Source organism: Pyrus communis, chromosome 10 (assembly GCF_963583255.1).
Source record: "Pyrus communis chromosome 10, drPyrComm1.1, whole genome shotgun sequence".
Lineage (NCBI taxonomy): Eukaryota > Viridiplantae > Streptophyta > Magnoliopsida > Rosales > Rosaceae > Pyrus > Pyrus communis.
This window is the reverse complement of record NC_084812.1, coordinates 7,405,690-7,420,888: the sequence shown is the minus strand read 5'-3', so window position 1 is coordinate 7,420,888 and position 15,199 is coordinate 7,405,690. Positions and strand designations below refer to the sequence as shown.

The following is a 15,199-nucleotide window of genomic DNA, read 5'->3' as shown; positions in this document are numbered from 1 at the left end:
TTTCTATAAAATTACATAAAAACCAAAAATCTTAAATGACCATTTTGCCCCATGGTGCGAAGAGAAAATTAACAAGTGACTTGTGGCCTAAGTCGAGAATAGCAAAATATAATTGTCACTGCGAAAGAGAACTCCCAAAACCGAAAAAGGCACCAGCTCCCCGGAAAACCCAGATCACAAGAAAGAAGAAGAAGACGAGGCAGCAGAAAGATGGCGAGGTACGACAGAGCCATTACGGTTTTCTCTCCAGACGGTCATCTCTTCCAGGTCGAGTACGCGCTCGAGGCGGTCCGTAAGGGTAACGCCGCCGTCGGCGTCCGTGGCACCGACACCATTGTTCTCGGCGTCGAGAAGAAGTCCACTGCTAAGCTCCAAGACTCCAGGTATCGAGATCACACGTACATATTTTGTTTTCTTTGCCTTGATCTAACTGAGGAAAATTGAAGTTGGGTTTATGGATAGGGTTTTTGAATCGCATCGATTTCTGATTCTTTTGGGTTTTAATCGCTGCAATTGGTTTGAATGGTGGCTTAAATTGCAGTTGAAAGTAATGGGTAAGATTTCAATTGGGTCGTTGCAATTTTAAGACGAACAATATGTCAATTTTAAGGTGGAAATTCTAGTCTAATCAGTGAAAAAAATATACTTTTTACTTATTTCTGAAGTATTCGACAGCCCATTTGTTTAAAATATTGGTAATCATGCTTGGAAGTCCTAATTGAATCCGAAAAGTTATTAAATTGTTGTAGATTCTTTCAGTAGACTGCATTAACTAAGCCCCGTAGATTTCTGATACAAATATCTGATTTGGTGCTTTGCTTTCTCTACTGCGATTGAATTAAGATCGTTACTGAAGAAGTTATCAAAACACTATCTAGGTTATGCGCGGTCTATATGTACATTGGTGTCGATAGGGTTGTATGGATCTATGATGCACCTTGCAGACCTACCCTTCGACTGGAGCACAAACCACACATTAGTTGCTCATTTTGGATGCAATATATGTCATAAATCAATTTCCTTTGAACATTATGAGTAGTTGTTAAGGAAAAGAAAAAGAGATTGTGCTTGTGGACTGTCTTTCTAACCATATCTTTCTTCTGCTGTGCAGATCGGTGAGGAAGATTGTGAACCTGGACAATCACATTGCTCTAGCCTGCGCTGGGCTCAAAGCAGATGCTCGTGTGTTGATAAACAAGGCACGGATTGAATGTCAAAGCCACAGGCTTACTGTTGAGGATCCAGTGACTGTTGAGTACATAACGCGATACATTGCTGGTCTTCAGCAAAAGTACACACAGAGTGGTGGTGTGAGACCATTTGGTCTTTCAACTTTGATTGTCGGATTTGATCCATACACAGATTCACCATCACTATATCAGACAGATCCTTCTGGGACTTTTTCAGCATGGAAAGCCAATGCAACTGGAAGAAACTCCAATTCGATAAGGGAGTTTCTGGAGAAGAACTACAAAGAAACTTCTGGGCAAGAAACTGTAAAGCTTGCAATCCGGGCTTTGCTTGAGGTAAGTTGTTTGGGCTTCCTTTATTTGTTGCACGTAATTTTCTGTTCTCTGTGACTGATCTCAGAACATTCTTGATTCCCAAACCCAGATTCGATTCAACGAATTAATTTAGGACCCATCATCTTATTCTGTGTTTCAAACTATATGTTAGTTGGGAAAGTTTCTAAATGATAATACTGGGAAGGCAATAAATTTTGTCCATCTGAGGCCACACGATGATTTGAAATGTGACATAATGGTGAATAGGATATGCAAATCAAAATGCATAGCAATTTTAGATACTTGTTCAGTGCCTTTGTTCATAGATGCAGTAATAGTGCATTCATTTTGAAAAGGAACGGATTTATACTTGGCTCTGACATGGTAAATGACAAGTTTGTTAAGTTTTTTTTCGTAGACCTTAAAGCTTGATCATTTTAGAACTGCCACTACTGGCTTATTGCCAGCACTAGAAACGACACAGTGGCATAGCATGTGAAATTGTAAGTTATGATGAACTAAAACCGTGCCACATCTTCTGCTCAAATTGCTTGCGGGTCCAAATAACCAGAGAAAATCTAGCGCACCATTAAGGCATTAGAGTCTAGATTTTTTGCATCACTATCACTATTTACCTTGAGACTAGGGAAGAGAGCACGTCATTTGTACTTGTGTTATTGTATGCTATATGTTACATATTTTGTTCCCCGAGAAGTATAAACTTCAAATTGTCTAAAATCTCATTTTGTAGGTTGTTGAGAGTGGAGGGAAAAACATAGAAGTTGCTGTGATGACGAAGGATCACGGTCTGAAGCAACTTGAAGAAGCTGAAATTGATGCCATTGTTGCTGACATAGAAGCAGAGAAAGCAGCTGCCGAGGCCGCAAAGAAGGGACCTCCCAGGGAGACATGATCTTACGTATTTTCCTTTTGCAACTTTAATTTACGATGAACTCCACCTTGCTGTTCTTTTGGAGTTGTACTTTGCACTTGATTTGGCTGAAACTGATCTCTACCTCCTGCATTCTGTATGCTCATGAGCTTCAAAATTACTAGTTATTACAGCTTATATCTTCAAATGGATTGAGATTTGCTTATACAAGTTTTAATCGAAGCCTGCTCGAATTGTTGTCCTTTAACTTTGCGATTGCTTACGGCATCTATATGAATTCAACCGTACCGTTTACGGCCAAGAATGGCCTGTTGGGCAGGCTCTCCAGTGTCTACCGCTTAAACTCTCGTTTCCAATTGTAACGAAATTGGAAATGTAGCACATTGGTGCATCAAGATGAAGGACTAGAGAGCTTGCCACCCCTCCATTACCAAGAGAGAGTTATCAAGACCGTCATTACAAGCGAACCAGACACATTTACATATTGAGCGTGACACGCTGTCTAGTTCCATAACAACATTCTTGATAACTCTCTCTACAGTCTTCAATAACATTTCTTGCCAACCTTCTTATCATCACTTGAAAATTCGAAACTAAATCCGGATTTGATACTACCATCAGTCTCACTTAAAAAGTTATCAGCGGATATCGATCGTGAGGGCTTCGTTTTGGTTGGCCACTAAAAAAATTTAAATTTAAATTTAAAAAAAAAAGGACTGATAAAAATGGCCCATGCAGGTCTCGAACCTGCGACCTTCGCGTTATTAGCACGACGCTCTAACCAGCTGAGCTAATAGGCCAATTTGTTCGTGTATTTCTAATGATATATTTAAAGAATTAATTTCTGAAACTCTTTTGCGGGTTTCTTTCTACTTTGTAGTTCCTTCTCTGTTCCCCGACATTGGAAACCCCCACGGAGACCCAGAGCTTCCGCCATGAAAGAAGATTACGAGGTACTCTTGTCTCTCCATACTCCCAACTTAATTTCATTTTTCCTTTTATTTGGAAGAAATTAATTTCAGTTTTAATTCTGATATTATTATCACGACCTTAATCTCTTCTCTCTTTCAACCCAAATCAACCTCTAGAGCTTGGTTTATCTGGGAATTCATTAATTTCAAGCCTCTAAAGCTTCGAATTTGTGTGAGAATTTTGCGTATAAACCAACCCAAATCAAACTCTCAAACGTCCCAATTCATAAAAATTGGGTTTGATCGGGAAATTAGGACCAACAGTCGTCAAATTCAGGAACCCAAGTGATCTGGAGTGAATCACTCTCAACTCTCAAGGATGAAATTTTGTAGACCCCTTTCCACCCTCCATCTTCACTTTTTTCACGATTAGCTAAGGAACTAGAGGGCTATGGTGAAGTGATAGCCAGAAACTGTTTAGATTAGGTCCGGCTATTATGATCGAGTTTGGAAACTCCATGAACGTATAGTCTGTTCTATTGATATATGGTAGATTTCACTTGTCATTGCTTTTGTTGACTGATATGCTTAAATTTGGTGATGGAACCATTGGTACCTTTTCAAGTTCGAATGTCTTGAATAGTTTGTGTACTGCTGGCGGAAAGAGGTTTTTATTGTTTGAATTTGTTACTTTCGTTTATGTTTTAAATCAACTGGTTTTTGGTTACTCTAATTTGCTCTCCATTGGCTTTGTTTATGTAGATTGACGAGAAAAAGCAAGCCGCTGCTGATGTTTTGTATAACTATTCAAAATTTGTGATGGCATGCATTGGAAATCAAGTTCGACCTTGTGACCTGAGGTTGCATCTGATGAAGGTAATCTGGAATTGATTGTTTTACGTTACTCGTTTGCAATACTACCATTTACTTCTATATTGTTTTGACAACGATGTAATGAGGAACGCATATAAAATGAGGTCTATTGCTCCATTTGAGGTGACGGTGAACAAAGGTTATCTCAAGAGAGGATAGGCTTGCCCTGTCGGATTCTTGCCCCGTGTATAGATTATGTTAACTGATACTCTCCTCTTATTCTTCAGGAAATTTCAGGTATACCAACTTCTCTGAAGAAAGATGCATCCCAGAGAGCAGCTTCCCCAGATGCAATGGGCGAATCATCAAGCTCGGGTACAGCTAGACTTGACAAAACAGACAGTTTTCGGGACCGGTTGCTGTAGTCCGAAGTGGTGGCCGTTAGTTGTTTGACAGTCAAGGCCTTTGGCTGCCATGGCTACCGCCCTCTCGTATCCGGTTGTATGTAGTGATCTCGTTTGTGGGACATTTGTAATGTGATGCAGAAGTTCATCTATCCTTGTACTTTCTCTTTTGCCTTTTTAGGATGCAATATGCCATGACTTGTAGTTCACAAAGGCATTAGGGGCATTTTGATATAGATGCCTCAAATTTGAATTTTTTTAATCAAACATCTATAACTTTTAAACTTTTGATCAAACACTCTTCTACTAATTTTTAATTAAAAATTATGATTTTTATTGTATTTAATTAACCAACTAGTTCAGAAAATAATATCACAAATATTCTAAAATCAGCACAAACATCCTATCTTATCTCATCATAATTCGTTCAAAATGAATTTTTCTTATTCAAATAATTTGTTGTTTTAAATTCTAAAAACACATAAACATCCTATTAACATACAATTATGAAATATAACATGCACATATATTAAATATGACATACCAAACAGATATATTAAATATAACGTACCAATCATTTGATACGTTATATAAATTTAATCTGGGTACGTATTAGTATTTTGGTACATTATAAAATATTTCTTTTGGTACGTTATGCAATTCTTTATTTAGTACATACCAAGTTATTAGTACGTTGTATTAGCCTTATTTTGGTACGTACAAAACTTATGGTACATTATGTGTAAGTTGTGTAAACCAAAAAAAAAGATAACTTTTCACATTAAAACATTGCACTAAAAAATATTTTGTCAACTCTTAATAAATAATTATTGGAATAAGGACTCATTTTAAATAAAAATAAAAATGTGAAAACCCTTAGTTCACGTTTCTACTATAAGTAGTTGTTAAAAATTTCAAATTTATTTTCAATTGCATGAAATTAGGCAGTCTAGTCTACATCTCAATTAATTATAAACAAACTCTTGTTTTTTTATAATCTATATAAAATGTTGAGTTGGAAATTGGAAAACTATACTTCATCCAATTAATCTTGAACCCAGTAGATATAATTGAATCCTTAAATTGAGGAAGGGATGAGATTCCATAAAAATAGCAATAAATTAATGAATATTATTGAGTGTATTTTTTCTTTTACATAGAAATGGATTTAAAAGAATTTATAAAATACTTAAATTAAGAATATACATGGAATATAAAGTTTAATTAAAAGTAAAAGCACTTTAATCAAAAATTGAAAAGTAACAAATATTTAAGTAAAAGCACTTTAATCAAAAGTTGAAAAGTAACAAATATTTAATCTAGAAAAATCTAAAATAAGGCATCTAATTCTAATTTATTTAATTGAAATTTTCAGAAATTTGAGCTGCTGGGTGTGCTGATCATAATGTTGGGCTTGGGTGAAATTTTTTGGGGCTTTTAGATCCAGGTCCAAAAACGTAAAGTGTTTTTAGGAATGAGTCCAGTTATCTAATTATATGTTTTTATTTCTTTTATACTCATTTTATATTTTCTAAAAATATTAAAAATCAATTAAAATCTTCTAATATTATGCATTTTCCAACTCCAAAAAAATATATGTAATATCTTATAACAAAAAAACTAATATACTAACATAAATTTATCTGCAAAACATTCTACCCTAACTCAAGTAACAAATATATGAATGTATATAATACCTATACGTGAGATATGAAACCTAATTAAAAGGTAGAAAAAACATAACATACCTACAAGCAAGACACATTAATCTGTGACAGGTTGATTATAAAAAAAGAATATGTCATATAGGTAGATAAATATAATTAACCTGTGATATAAGTTGATTGTAAAAACTAAAAATAAAATCTATAAATGGGGTTTAAAGCAGGAGGAAGAACGAGAAATAACAAAAAGATAAATAAAAAGAAATAAGCAAAGAGATAATTAGGAAGAAATTTCATTTTTATAATAAATCTTATCATTGAACAGATAACTATTGATAATTAATAAACTGGACTATTCCTACTATTGGCTCAAAAAATTGGACTTATATCAAGTTTTCCCAACTTTTTTCTCTCTTTCTGGGAAACTGGGCTCAGTGTCCATCTGGTAGAGATTGATTTGGTCTTATAACTAGGTAGAATTTTTTTGCGGGTCGATTTGGGGCAACATTTTATCAAAGAGTAAATTGTATCAATGGTCTCTCAACTTTAATCAAATTGGAGCAATGATCCCTCAACTAAAAATTCATTACCATTGGTCCCTCAACTCATCAAAATGTGTAGCTAAACATTTGTTCCTTAAAGAAAAATGTTTGAAGCAAAACATAGAAATTCTTTGCCCTAATAACCATTCTATAAAGATTGTTTATGAAAAAAATTAGTTAAAGCTAAATTCGTTTAGTTAGTCAATTATTAAAATAGATAGACGGTACGCGATACTTTTCCTGATACTAATCAATTTATATTTATATTATTCGATGACTAAACCCTAGATTTATATATATATTCTTTTTTTTTACAAATATATTTTTACACAGTGATTTATAATATAAACAATTCTGATCTAAAGCATGTCTTTTCCAAATTTTATTTCTTTATGATTTTTCGCACTTTTATTATCATCTGTCATGTTGCATATATACCCTCAAAGAATCAGACCAATCATGTATGAATGTATGACCATACATTACAACGGTGCGGATGATCGCATAGGATCATTTTCCGCAACATCATACAAACACACACCCTAACGGCTAGTTGTAGAACGGTAACCCCCAACGGTCAAAAATTCGAATCCCTATATTTTACTCATATTACCCCACAAGTCACACAGATTCCTTCATCCTCTTCCCTTCCCTTCCCTTCCCTTCCCTCTCTCTCTCTCTCTCTCTCTCTCTCTCTCTCTCTCTCTCTCTCTCTCCCTCTCCCTCTCCTCCACTCTTCTTCTCTCCTCAGAGACTTTCTTTCTCTTCAATCCAAAGCCTTCCACATATCTTCTTCTTCATCGTTAGATTTCGCTTCCTTTGTGAGATCAAATCATTCATATTTTTCAAAGATGTTGCAGGATATGTGGAATGCTCCGCCTGGTTTCAGACCCACCAAGTCTGCTCCTTCCTCTCCGGCCAAGCCTCTCGGAGTTTCGAGGACTCGCTCTGTCGGGACGGAGTTGTTTCACGTGACTCACAAAGTCCCGGTAGGCGACAGTCCTTATGTCAGAGCCAAGAATGTTCAGGTAAATAAATCTTCTGGGTCCTTTCAAAATTTGGTTCTCAGAACTTGAATTTTTCTGGTTTTGATTTATGGTTTTTTTTAATTCATTATTTGATTAATGGGTTTCGAAATTTGAATAGCTGGTGGAGAAGGATCCGGAGAAAGCAATCCCGCTGTTTTGGGCAGCCATTAATTCTGGGGACAGAGTGGATAGTGCTTTGAAGGACATGGCGATTGTGATGAAGCAGCAGAACCGGGCGGAAGAAGCTATCGAAGCCATCAAGTCGTTGAGACACCGGTGTTCGGATCAAGCCCAGGAGTCCCTTGACAACATCCTTTTGGATCTTTACAAGGTACTTTTTGAAAACCCCGAAAAGAATTTCATAAAGTTGAATGTTTACAATTTACTGATAATTTTGGGTGACTTTTAATTTTTATAGAGATGTGGGAGATTGGATGACCAAATAGCACTTTTGAGGCACAAGTTGTACCTGATTCAGCAAGGGATGGCTTTCAACGGAAAGCGCACGAAAACCGCCAGATCTCAGGGGAAGAAATTTCAGGTCTCTGTGGAACAAGAAGCCACTAGATTACTGGTGAGATTGGAATCCAAAACCAATACCAAATATTTGTTTAATTCAACTCCGAAATCACTGAAAATTAGTACTAAGTAACTTTATGTGCGTCTCAGGGGAACCTGGGGTGGGCTTTGATGCAGCAGAACAACTACATTGAAGCAGAAGATGCTTATCGCCGAGCACTCACAATTGCGCCGGATAACAACAAGATGTGCAACCTCGGAATCTGCCTAATGAAGCAAGGAAGAATCTCCGAGGCTAAGGAGAATCTCCGCCGTGTTAAGCCGGCAGTTGCGGATGGTCCAAGAGGGACAGATTCCCATCTCAAGGCCTATGAGAGGGCTCAGCAGATGCTCAAGGATCTTGAGTCTGAGATGATGAACAAGGGTGGAGACCGCGTTGAGCAGAGCAGACTTTTCGATGCCTTCCTGGGTTCTTCGTCGATTTGGCAGCCTCAGCCTTGCAGAGACCACAACCATGCAAGCCTGCCGGCAACAGCCGAGTCTGTGAAATCTCAGCCCGATGAGTTTGCTGATGAGAATGTCAATTCTTCAAACATTTTCGCGAACCGGAAAATAGGATTTCCTCAGAATAAAAGTATAAACCAAGTCCCTCAACCAAACGCATTGAATGTGGCTGCAAAGCCCTACTTCTCAAAGTTCATTCCGGCTCCCCCAACCGCCTCTCAATTTGCTGAGACCCTTAAGAGGACAAGGTCTGGGAATGCTGCTAATTCAATGAGAGTGACCGAGGCGATTGAGATCACGAAACCTGCTGTGGATTTGGGCGTACCAGAGAACAAGACCAGAAGAAGGCTCTCTCTTGAAGAACCAAGGAATGAGTTGACAGGGTTGTTGCCCGACAACAAGGACTTCGAAGAGGCTATCATCGCCGCGGTCATTGACCCGACAAATGAGGCTGGGAACGCAATTGGAATCAGCAACAGTTCCGGGATGTTTCCGAAGAAGGTTGAGAAGAGGCTCAGGGTTTTTCAGGATATTACACTGTCTCTAAGTCCAAGGGCCTAAACTAACTATAATTGCTTACCTTAATTCGTTTAATTCAAGGAGTTAAATATTACCTTAATTCGTTTAATTCGAGGAGTTAAATAGTGTTTTTCGGCTGGAGATGAACTTGTTCTCCCCTTTAATTATCTTCTGGCATTGTAGTTGAAGTTGTAATTTGTCAGTTTAATCCACTCTACGGAAGCTGATGATTCTATGTATTCATCATGTAAGCTAAGTCTTTCAACAGAATAAGAAAACCTCTTTAATTTTTGTTTTAAGTTCTCATGCTTCCCTTTGCTGTTTTTTCATGACGGCCAGAACTCCCGGGGCCTTTGCTGAGACCAGCGCGGTTGGCCTCCCTGGTTGAAGATAACCGTTTGAGGGAAATTATGGAAATATTCATGAGCGAGTTCGAAGTTTTGAACAATAAAACCATTCTAGATTATATAATGAAGTGTTGAACATAATACATATACATGCTGTGGTGACCAAGTTTTCACTTTAAATAGTCATGTAACGAGAAAGACTGAGAGAGACGGGTATATACAAACGAGGGATAGGTACGTTACTGCCCTAAACGAGAGTCTTCATGTCTTGGACGAGACTTTTGCATTTATCGTACACCAATGCAGCGATTATTACAGCAATTGTAAGAGTAACTAGGACTTTCGGAGCCGAAGAAGGTTGGGTGAAGCCTAATTCTGATAGTTTCTTGTGTGATACTGCATAATCCCTGAAGAATGCATCGTTGTCCTGCACAGATATGGTAATATAATCAATTATATATTGTATGAACTTTCCCACCACAACTGTGTGAAACTATTTACATTTTCGAAATAGCTTCATCTTTTCTACCTTAGCATATAGCTCAACATAGCGACGGAACACTGGATCCTCCACCAACTCCCTGTCCGTCGGAAGTTGCAGGAGTCCCTCCGTTTTCCCTTTCAGTAGTTCCCTGATGACAGAATTTACATCAAGGGTACGGTTTTATTCGATTGAGATATCCATTGATTACTGCATACAAAAGTAGATAAACCTTTTCACAAATGTCTTACACGAAGTATGAGTTGTCGAATTTCCAAGGCTCCTTTGTCCAGGGGCCTTCAAAGCCAGATCTCATATTTGCCTTTCCCTACACAACCAACAGAAAAAGATGATTTCTAAATTTTAACGCTCTGTTGAGTAAAATGAAGAACATTTTCTACTTTTACTACGGATGGAGAGCAACTTACCAATGTATGGCCTCCCGATAATACCACAATGTCTTTGTCGGACAGGCCCATGCGGTAGAAAACTTCTCTTAAATGTGATGCACCTATTAACAAAATCAAACAACTGCAGATTTCGAAACCATTTCACGATACAAAACTCAGATGAACACGGTTGATGACATACCAATTTTGGCATCTGGAAGGCGGCCTTCAGGTGGGGATTGATTAGAGTCCTGATTGAGAGGTAAAGAACGGTATTGAACAAGATCAAGTTAGGTAGGTGATACAAAACTTTTCCGACGCACATACCTTTCTACCTGGAACAAAGTTAATGGATGGACCTCCGGTGATCTCTACAGCAACAACCCCTGCAAGCTGGAAGACAAGCCATTAAAGTTAGTCAAATTGAGGGTTTTATCAAATTGCATCACTTTTGTTGGTCTGAAAGCACTTTTAGCCATTAAAAGCACTTCATAATAGACCCCTAAACCAATAAAAACATTTGAAAGTGAAAACCTGGTAGAGGTCAGCATATGTGATTTTAGGGTGTTTGGCCTTCACTTCTTCTGCAAGTCAAAAGCAGAATCAGAAACAAATTAGAGAGTTTAATTGAGAGATTAAGCATATGAAATCGAAAGCTTACCACATAACTGAACTGCAGTTTCCAATCCCTTATTTGCACTGTGGTTTAACTCTTCCTTGTTCCTGATAGAGCCGTTAGGCCCTCCAGGTATTCCATTCCTTGTTCTAGCGTCGTACGTTCCAGCATCATGCCACCTATTAAAATACAAAGGTTGTAAGCGTATCAGAAGTTCGGTACACTGAAATAGCCAACTTTCTCGAGCAAGCAAAGGAAATTTAATGGGGGAAACATGTTAAGGAAGAATCAAGGATAAACATTTACGCTATGCGAAGCATAATAGGAGCGCAGTTCTTGCTGTAGATAAGAGCACGAAGGTCTCGGCGAGCCTTCTCAATTTCCTGGAGGTACTCTTTGTTTACAATTGGCGCAGCCATGAGAGCGTGTAAACGTAAAAGGAATGCTGAATTTGCAATTCTAGATGACAAAGTTTTTGCTGCCGTGTATGTATATAGGGGCTTAGAAGAAGAATCAGAATAAAGGGAAATGATAACAAGAGTGTTTCCCAAGTAAACAAGAAAGAATTAGTTTGCTGTTTTGAGAGGGCAAGGAAGCATCTTGCACCTTCTTTCTCATGATATTCATATTTCTTCGTCAAGTTAAGAAAAATCAAGAAACGTGATCATGAATATCGGAAGTATGAATATGTTCGCTTACAAGAAGTATGAATATGTACGCTGAATCAAATATACATGACCGACTTCTAATGATGAAATTATTAGAATGACAACATTTTTACAAACTTCGTATAAGTAACTCAGGGTCACCACCGCAGCAGTAACAGCAACTCCCACTACACTTGTGCCAATATGGTATTGGTCTTCACAGCTGCCTTCACACTGGAAGATGGAAGGCCGGCCCTGAGGGTAGCCGAAGTAGGCGCCCGCCTAGGGCTCCCACTTCGGAAGGGCCCCCAATTTTTAGGCGGAACTAGGTAGATTTGGACGGAGATAGGAGGAAGCTATGCAGGCTTATACGTAAAGGCTGGAATCTATAAATCTTTTGTTGCAGGGTCAGCCTCGCGCGAGGAAGAAGACAAATATGTTCCCAACATCATTTTAATTGCACGATTTTACTTAAGATGGTCCCACCATCTTTTTTTATAGATGCACGTCTTCTCCCTTTTAAATAGTTTTCATCATCTTATTTTTACTTTTTTTTTATTGTCTCTTAAATATCACCTTTATGTTTATTTTTATGGGGTTTTATTACCCTATTTTAATATCACACCACATATATCTTTATTATGTACCTAAAAGGTTAAAACTCACCTTTTTGAAAAATGACATTATTTAATGTTCAAATTAATTAGTTTATATAATTTATAATAAAGTATTCAAATCCACCTCATTTGTCTAGGTTCGTATATGAAATTTACTATCCTCTTCACTCTAGTATTTTCCCTAGCTCTAAGATGTTGTCTATTTAATCCATTCATTCATTTATTGAATGTAATAAGTAACATTGTAACAATAGAAAAATGATTGGAATTTGGCGTACTGGGTAAGGACTTCTCTTTCGGTTTGAATTGGTTGAAAAATCAGATTATGTAAACTTAATAAGTGCATTTGCATCTAAAAATGCGAGATGGATAATATTTGAGTAATGTTTATATATCTTTTTTTTTATATTAAATTTTAATGATATTTGATGTACAAATAGACTTTTCATGTATATAGTGATTTTTCTTTTTGCACATGTCAATATACAAAGGGTCGAGAGTTAGAGAACTCTAGGGCCCCACTTCAAAGGCCTGCCTAGGGTCCCCAAATTCTCAGGACCGGCCAGTAAGCTTGGATAGTTTCTTGTGTGACGCTGCGTAGTCTTTGAAAAATGCATCCTCATCCTGCATGAGCAGAAAGATGAAGCTTTATTTCGTCAATGAACATTTCATCGATCTTAAAGTTCCCAGAATATACCAATTTTCCACAGATGAACTGAATTAAGTACCTTGCATAAAGTTCAACTTCGCGGCGGAACTCAAGATCGTCCAGTAAAGCCTTATCTTCGGGAAGTTTCAATAGCCCCTCTGATTCCCCTTTCAGTAGCTCCTGATAACACTAGCCAATACGTCGATCAAACGAAAGCAAACTAAACTTTCAGGGTCATTCAATAAAAAATTGCCACAATTCCACAAACGAGGCTGGATTAACTAAAATGTGAGAGGCTCACGGTATTTGTGAGAGACTTTGTAAATGCAGAATAACAAACTCAGTGCCCTACTGAACTTTGTGTGACAATACAAGTTTATCTTAGCTTACTAAGCAAAAAGCATTTAAATTGGTTAGCTTGGACCTTCGTGGTTTATATAATAAATCTTAAAACTTCTTCGTCGTGCTCCAAAAAGAAAAATTCGTAAATTCGTCACTACCCTTCTTAATATACACGTACTTGAGATTTTCTCAAAGAAAAACTAATGAAAAGAATTTGAAAACTTTGAGTTTTAACGATAAGTATAAAATAAATGGTAAAATGAATAGTAATCTAATTGACTTTTTAGTGTAAAAATATGATTTTTCCTTAAAATAAATAGTACCAGAAACTTTTCGTTAAAATTATCTTTTCTCAATTGTATTGGTATGGGGTGAACGTATGGAGTACTCATGGAAGCCAAAGACCTAGTACTGCTTCGTTCCAAGTGAGTTCGTACAATTTTTTATGCCGTTGGTCTGCTGCATATGTTTCAAAAAATTCTGTTACACATGGAATCTACACTGTACTAGTCGGTACCAAACGAAAACCCAAACGTGGCAACAGGTTTAAGCTCAGATCTCCTTGCTTAATTACTTTCTGGTACAGGAGGATCGCGAAGATGCATAATTTGCATTGCATCTGAGCAAATCAGAGAATTCAGCTTTGGAAAGCACTAGGTCTATAAAGTAACAATAAAAGAACATTATATTAACCTGAGTTTTTGTTCACTACAATGCTCCACACATGCAAGAAATTCTTACGATGGGGTAATAATATTGTCATGTGGTGTTTAATTTATTAAATTTTAACATATATGGTGAAGGATTTAGAATTTGAACAATGAGGATATCGTATTAAAGATTTAAGTTTTTTAATAGAAACAGTGCGAGAAGAGAGCAAATTATTTTTATTTTATTCGCTGAGGAATTTCATCTAACATTTTGGTGAGTTTTTTGTAGTCAACCGAATTATTTGTGCACAAGTCAACAATTATCGACGAGTGTTCTCAATGTATCATACAAAGTGTTGTTCAGATATGCCTAACATGCATTACATCAATGGGTCCTCAGAAAACCTTCAAAAAGTCTTCAGAAGACCTGTACATGTATATATCTCAAACTTCGAGTGGTCTTGGGACCACCTTAATCTCAATTTACATCTGTCACCAAATATATGGTTTGATTATACTGAAATATAACGTCTCCACTCATACAATAGTACATTGTTTATAACTTCAAACAAGCAATTGAAATTTATTTTTAAGAAGTGGAAGTGTACTTTGATCAACACATTATTGTTCATGCATACCTTTTAATAAGTGACTTACATTTTCTATTAATCTAACCTAACTCTCGCTCTGCCCACGTTGCGATTTTCATTATTTGGGCAAGATTTAATAGTACTTAGCGGGTCACCAAATCACTCAATGTCAGTTGCTTGATCAAATCAGACGGTGAGAAAAAGTTCTGTATTCAAACCCGGTTGCATAAAATCACACAACATGACTGCATGATTTGATTATTTTGACTGAGCCGTCAAAGAGGTTGTTATTGTCTCTCTGTCACTCATCACGTGATAAGATATATTACGAGTGAAATAAGAAAAACTTCATCATCTTAGACATTCGTATAAAGTCACCAAACACGAGATGAAAACGGAGAGTGAGCAAGTGAGATTAAAATATTATGTGAGGTGTTTTGTGTGCGAAGCTAAACAGTCACGAGATCTAGTTATTCCCACAAAAATTTCTCAAATAAAAAGAAAAGAAAAACTTAGATGACATGACGTGTATACCATTTTGTTCATATAAATCATGAAAATACAATAGTT

At 37.0% G+C, this 15,199-nt stretch overlaps 4 protein-coding genes and 1 non-coding gene across 6 annotated transcripts; 3 read left to right on the top strand and 2 right to left on the bottom strand.

Moving 5' to 3' along the window:
• The first annotated feature begins 113 nt into the window (after positions 1–113).
• LOC137747077 (proteasome subunit alpha type-7) lies at positions 114–2,638 on the top strand. Its single transcript, XM_068487085.1, has 3 exons — positions 114–383; positions 1,112–1,526; positions 2,257–2,638. The coding sequence occupies exons 1-3, from the start codon at positions 211–213 to the stop codon at positions 2,416–2,418; spliced, it is 750 nt and encodes a 249-aa protein (XP_068343186.1). The 5' UTR covers positions 114–210; the 3' UTR covers positions 2,419–2,638.
• A 485-nt stretch (positions 2,639–3,123) lies between these two features.
• On the bottom strand, positions 3,124–3,197 carry TRNAI-AAU (transfer RNA isoleucine (anticodon AAU)). The gene has a single exon. It is a non-coding gene; the product is annotated as a tRNA-Ile (tRNA).
• An 18-nt stretch (positions 3,198–3,215) lies between these two features.
• Positions 3,216–4,696, top strand: LOC137748790 (uncharacterized). The gene is made up of 3 exons (XM_068488976.1): positions 3,216–3,350; positions 4,071–4,184; positions 4,409–4,696. The coding sequence occupies exons 1-3, from the start codon at positions 3,333–3,335 to the stop codon at positions 4,544–4,546; spliced, it is 270 nt and encodes an 89-aa protein (XP_068345077.1). The 5' UTR covers positions 3,216–3,332; the 3' UTR covers positions 4,547–4,696.
• A 2,749-nt stretch (positions 4,697–7,445) lies between these two features.
• LOC137748729 (protein POLLENLESS 3-LIKE 2-like) lies at positions 7,446–9,575 on the top strand. 2 transcript variants are annotated; one of them, XM_068488904.1, is made up of 4 exons: positions 7,446–7,759; positions 7,878–8,090; positions 8,178–8,333; positions 8,456–9,575. In XM_068488904.1, exons 1-4 carry the CDS (start codon positions 7,583–7,585, stop codon positions 9,341–9,343), a joined length of 1,434 nt encoding a protein of 477 aa, XP_068345005.1. In that variant the 5' UTR covers positions 7,446–7,582; the 3' UTR covers positions 9,344–9,575. The 2 variants fall into 2 exon arrangements, with proteins under 2 accessions (XP_068345005.1, XP_068345004.1); XM_068488903.1 differs by having other exon boundaries at positions 8,429–9,575.
• Positions 9,576–9,785: 210 nt separating this feature from the next.
• LOC137748283 (L-ascorbate peroxidase 3-like) lies at positions 9,786–11,576 on the bottom strand. Its single transcript, XM_068488411.1, has 9 exons — positions 11,441–11,576; positions 11,180–11,313; positions 11,053–11,102; positions 10,846–10,911; positions 10,721–10,769; positions 10,558–10,640; positions 10,381–10,457; positions 10,178–10,280; positions 9,786–10,075 (listed from the first exon to the last, which is right to left on the bottom strand). Exons 1-9 carry the CDS (start codon positions 11,551–11,553, stop codon positions 9,896–9,898), a joined length of 855 nt encoding a protein of 284 aa, XP_068344512.1. The 5' UTR covers positions 11,554–11,576; the 3' UTR covers positions 9,786–9,895.
• Between the last annotated feature and the right edge of the window lie 3,623 nt (positions 11,577–15,199).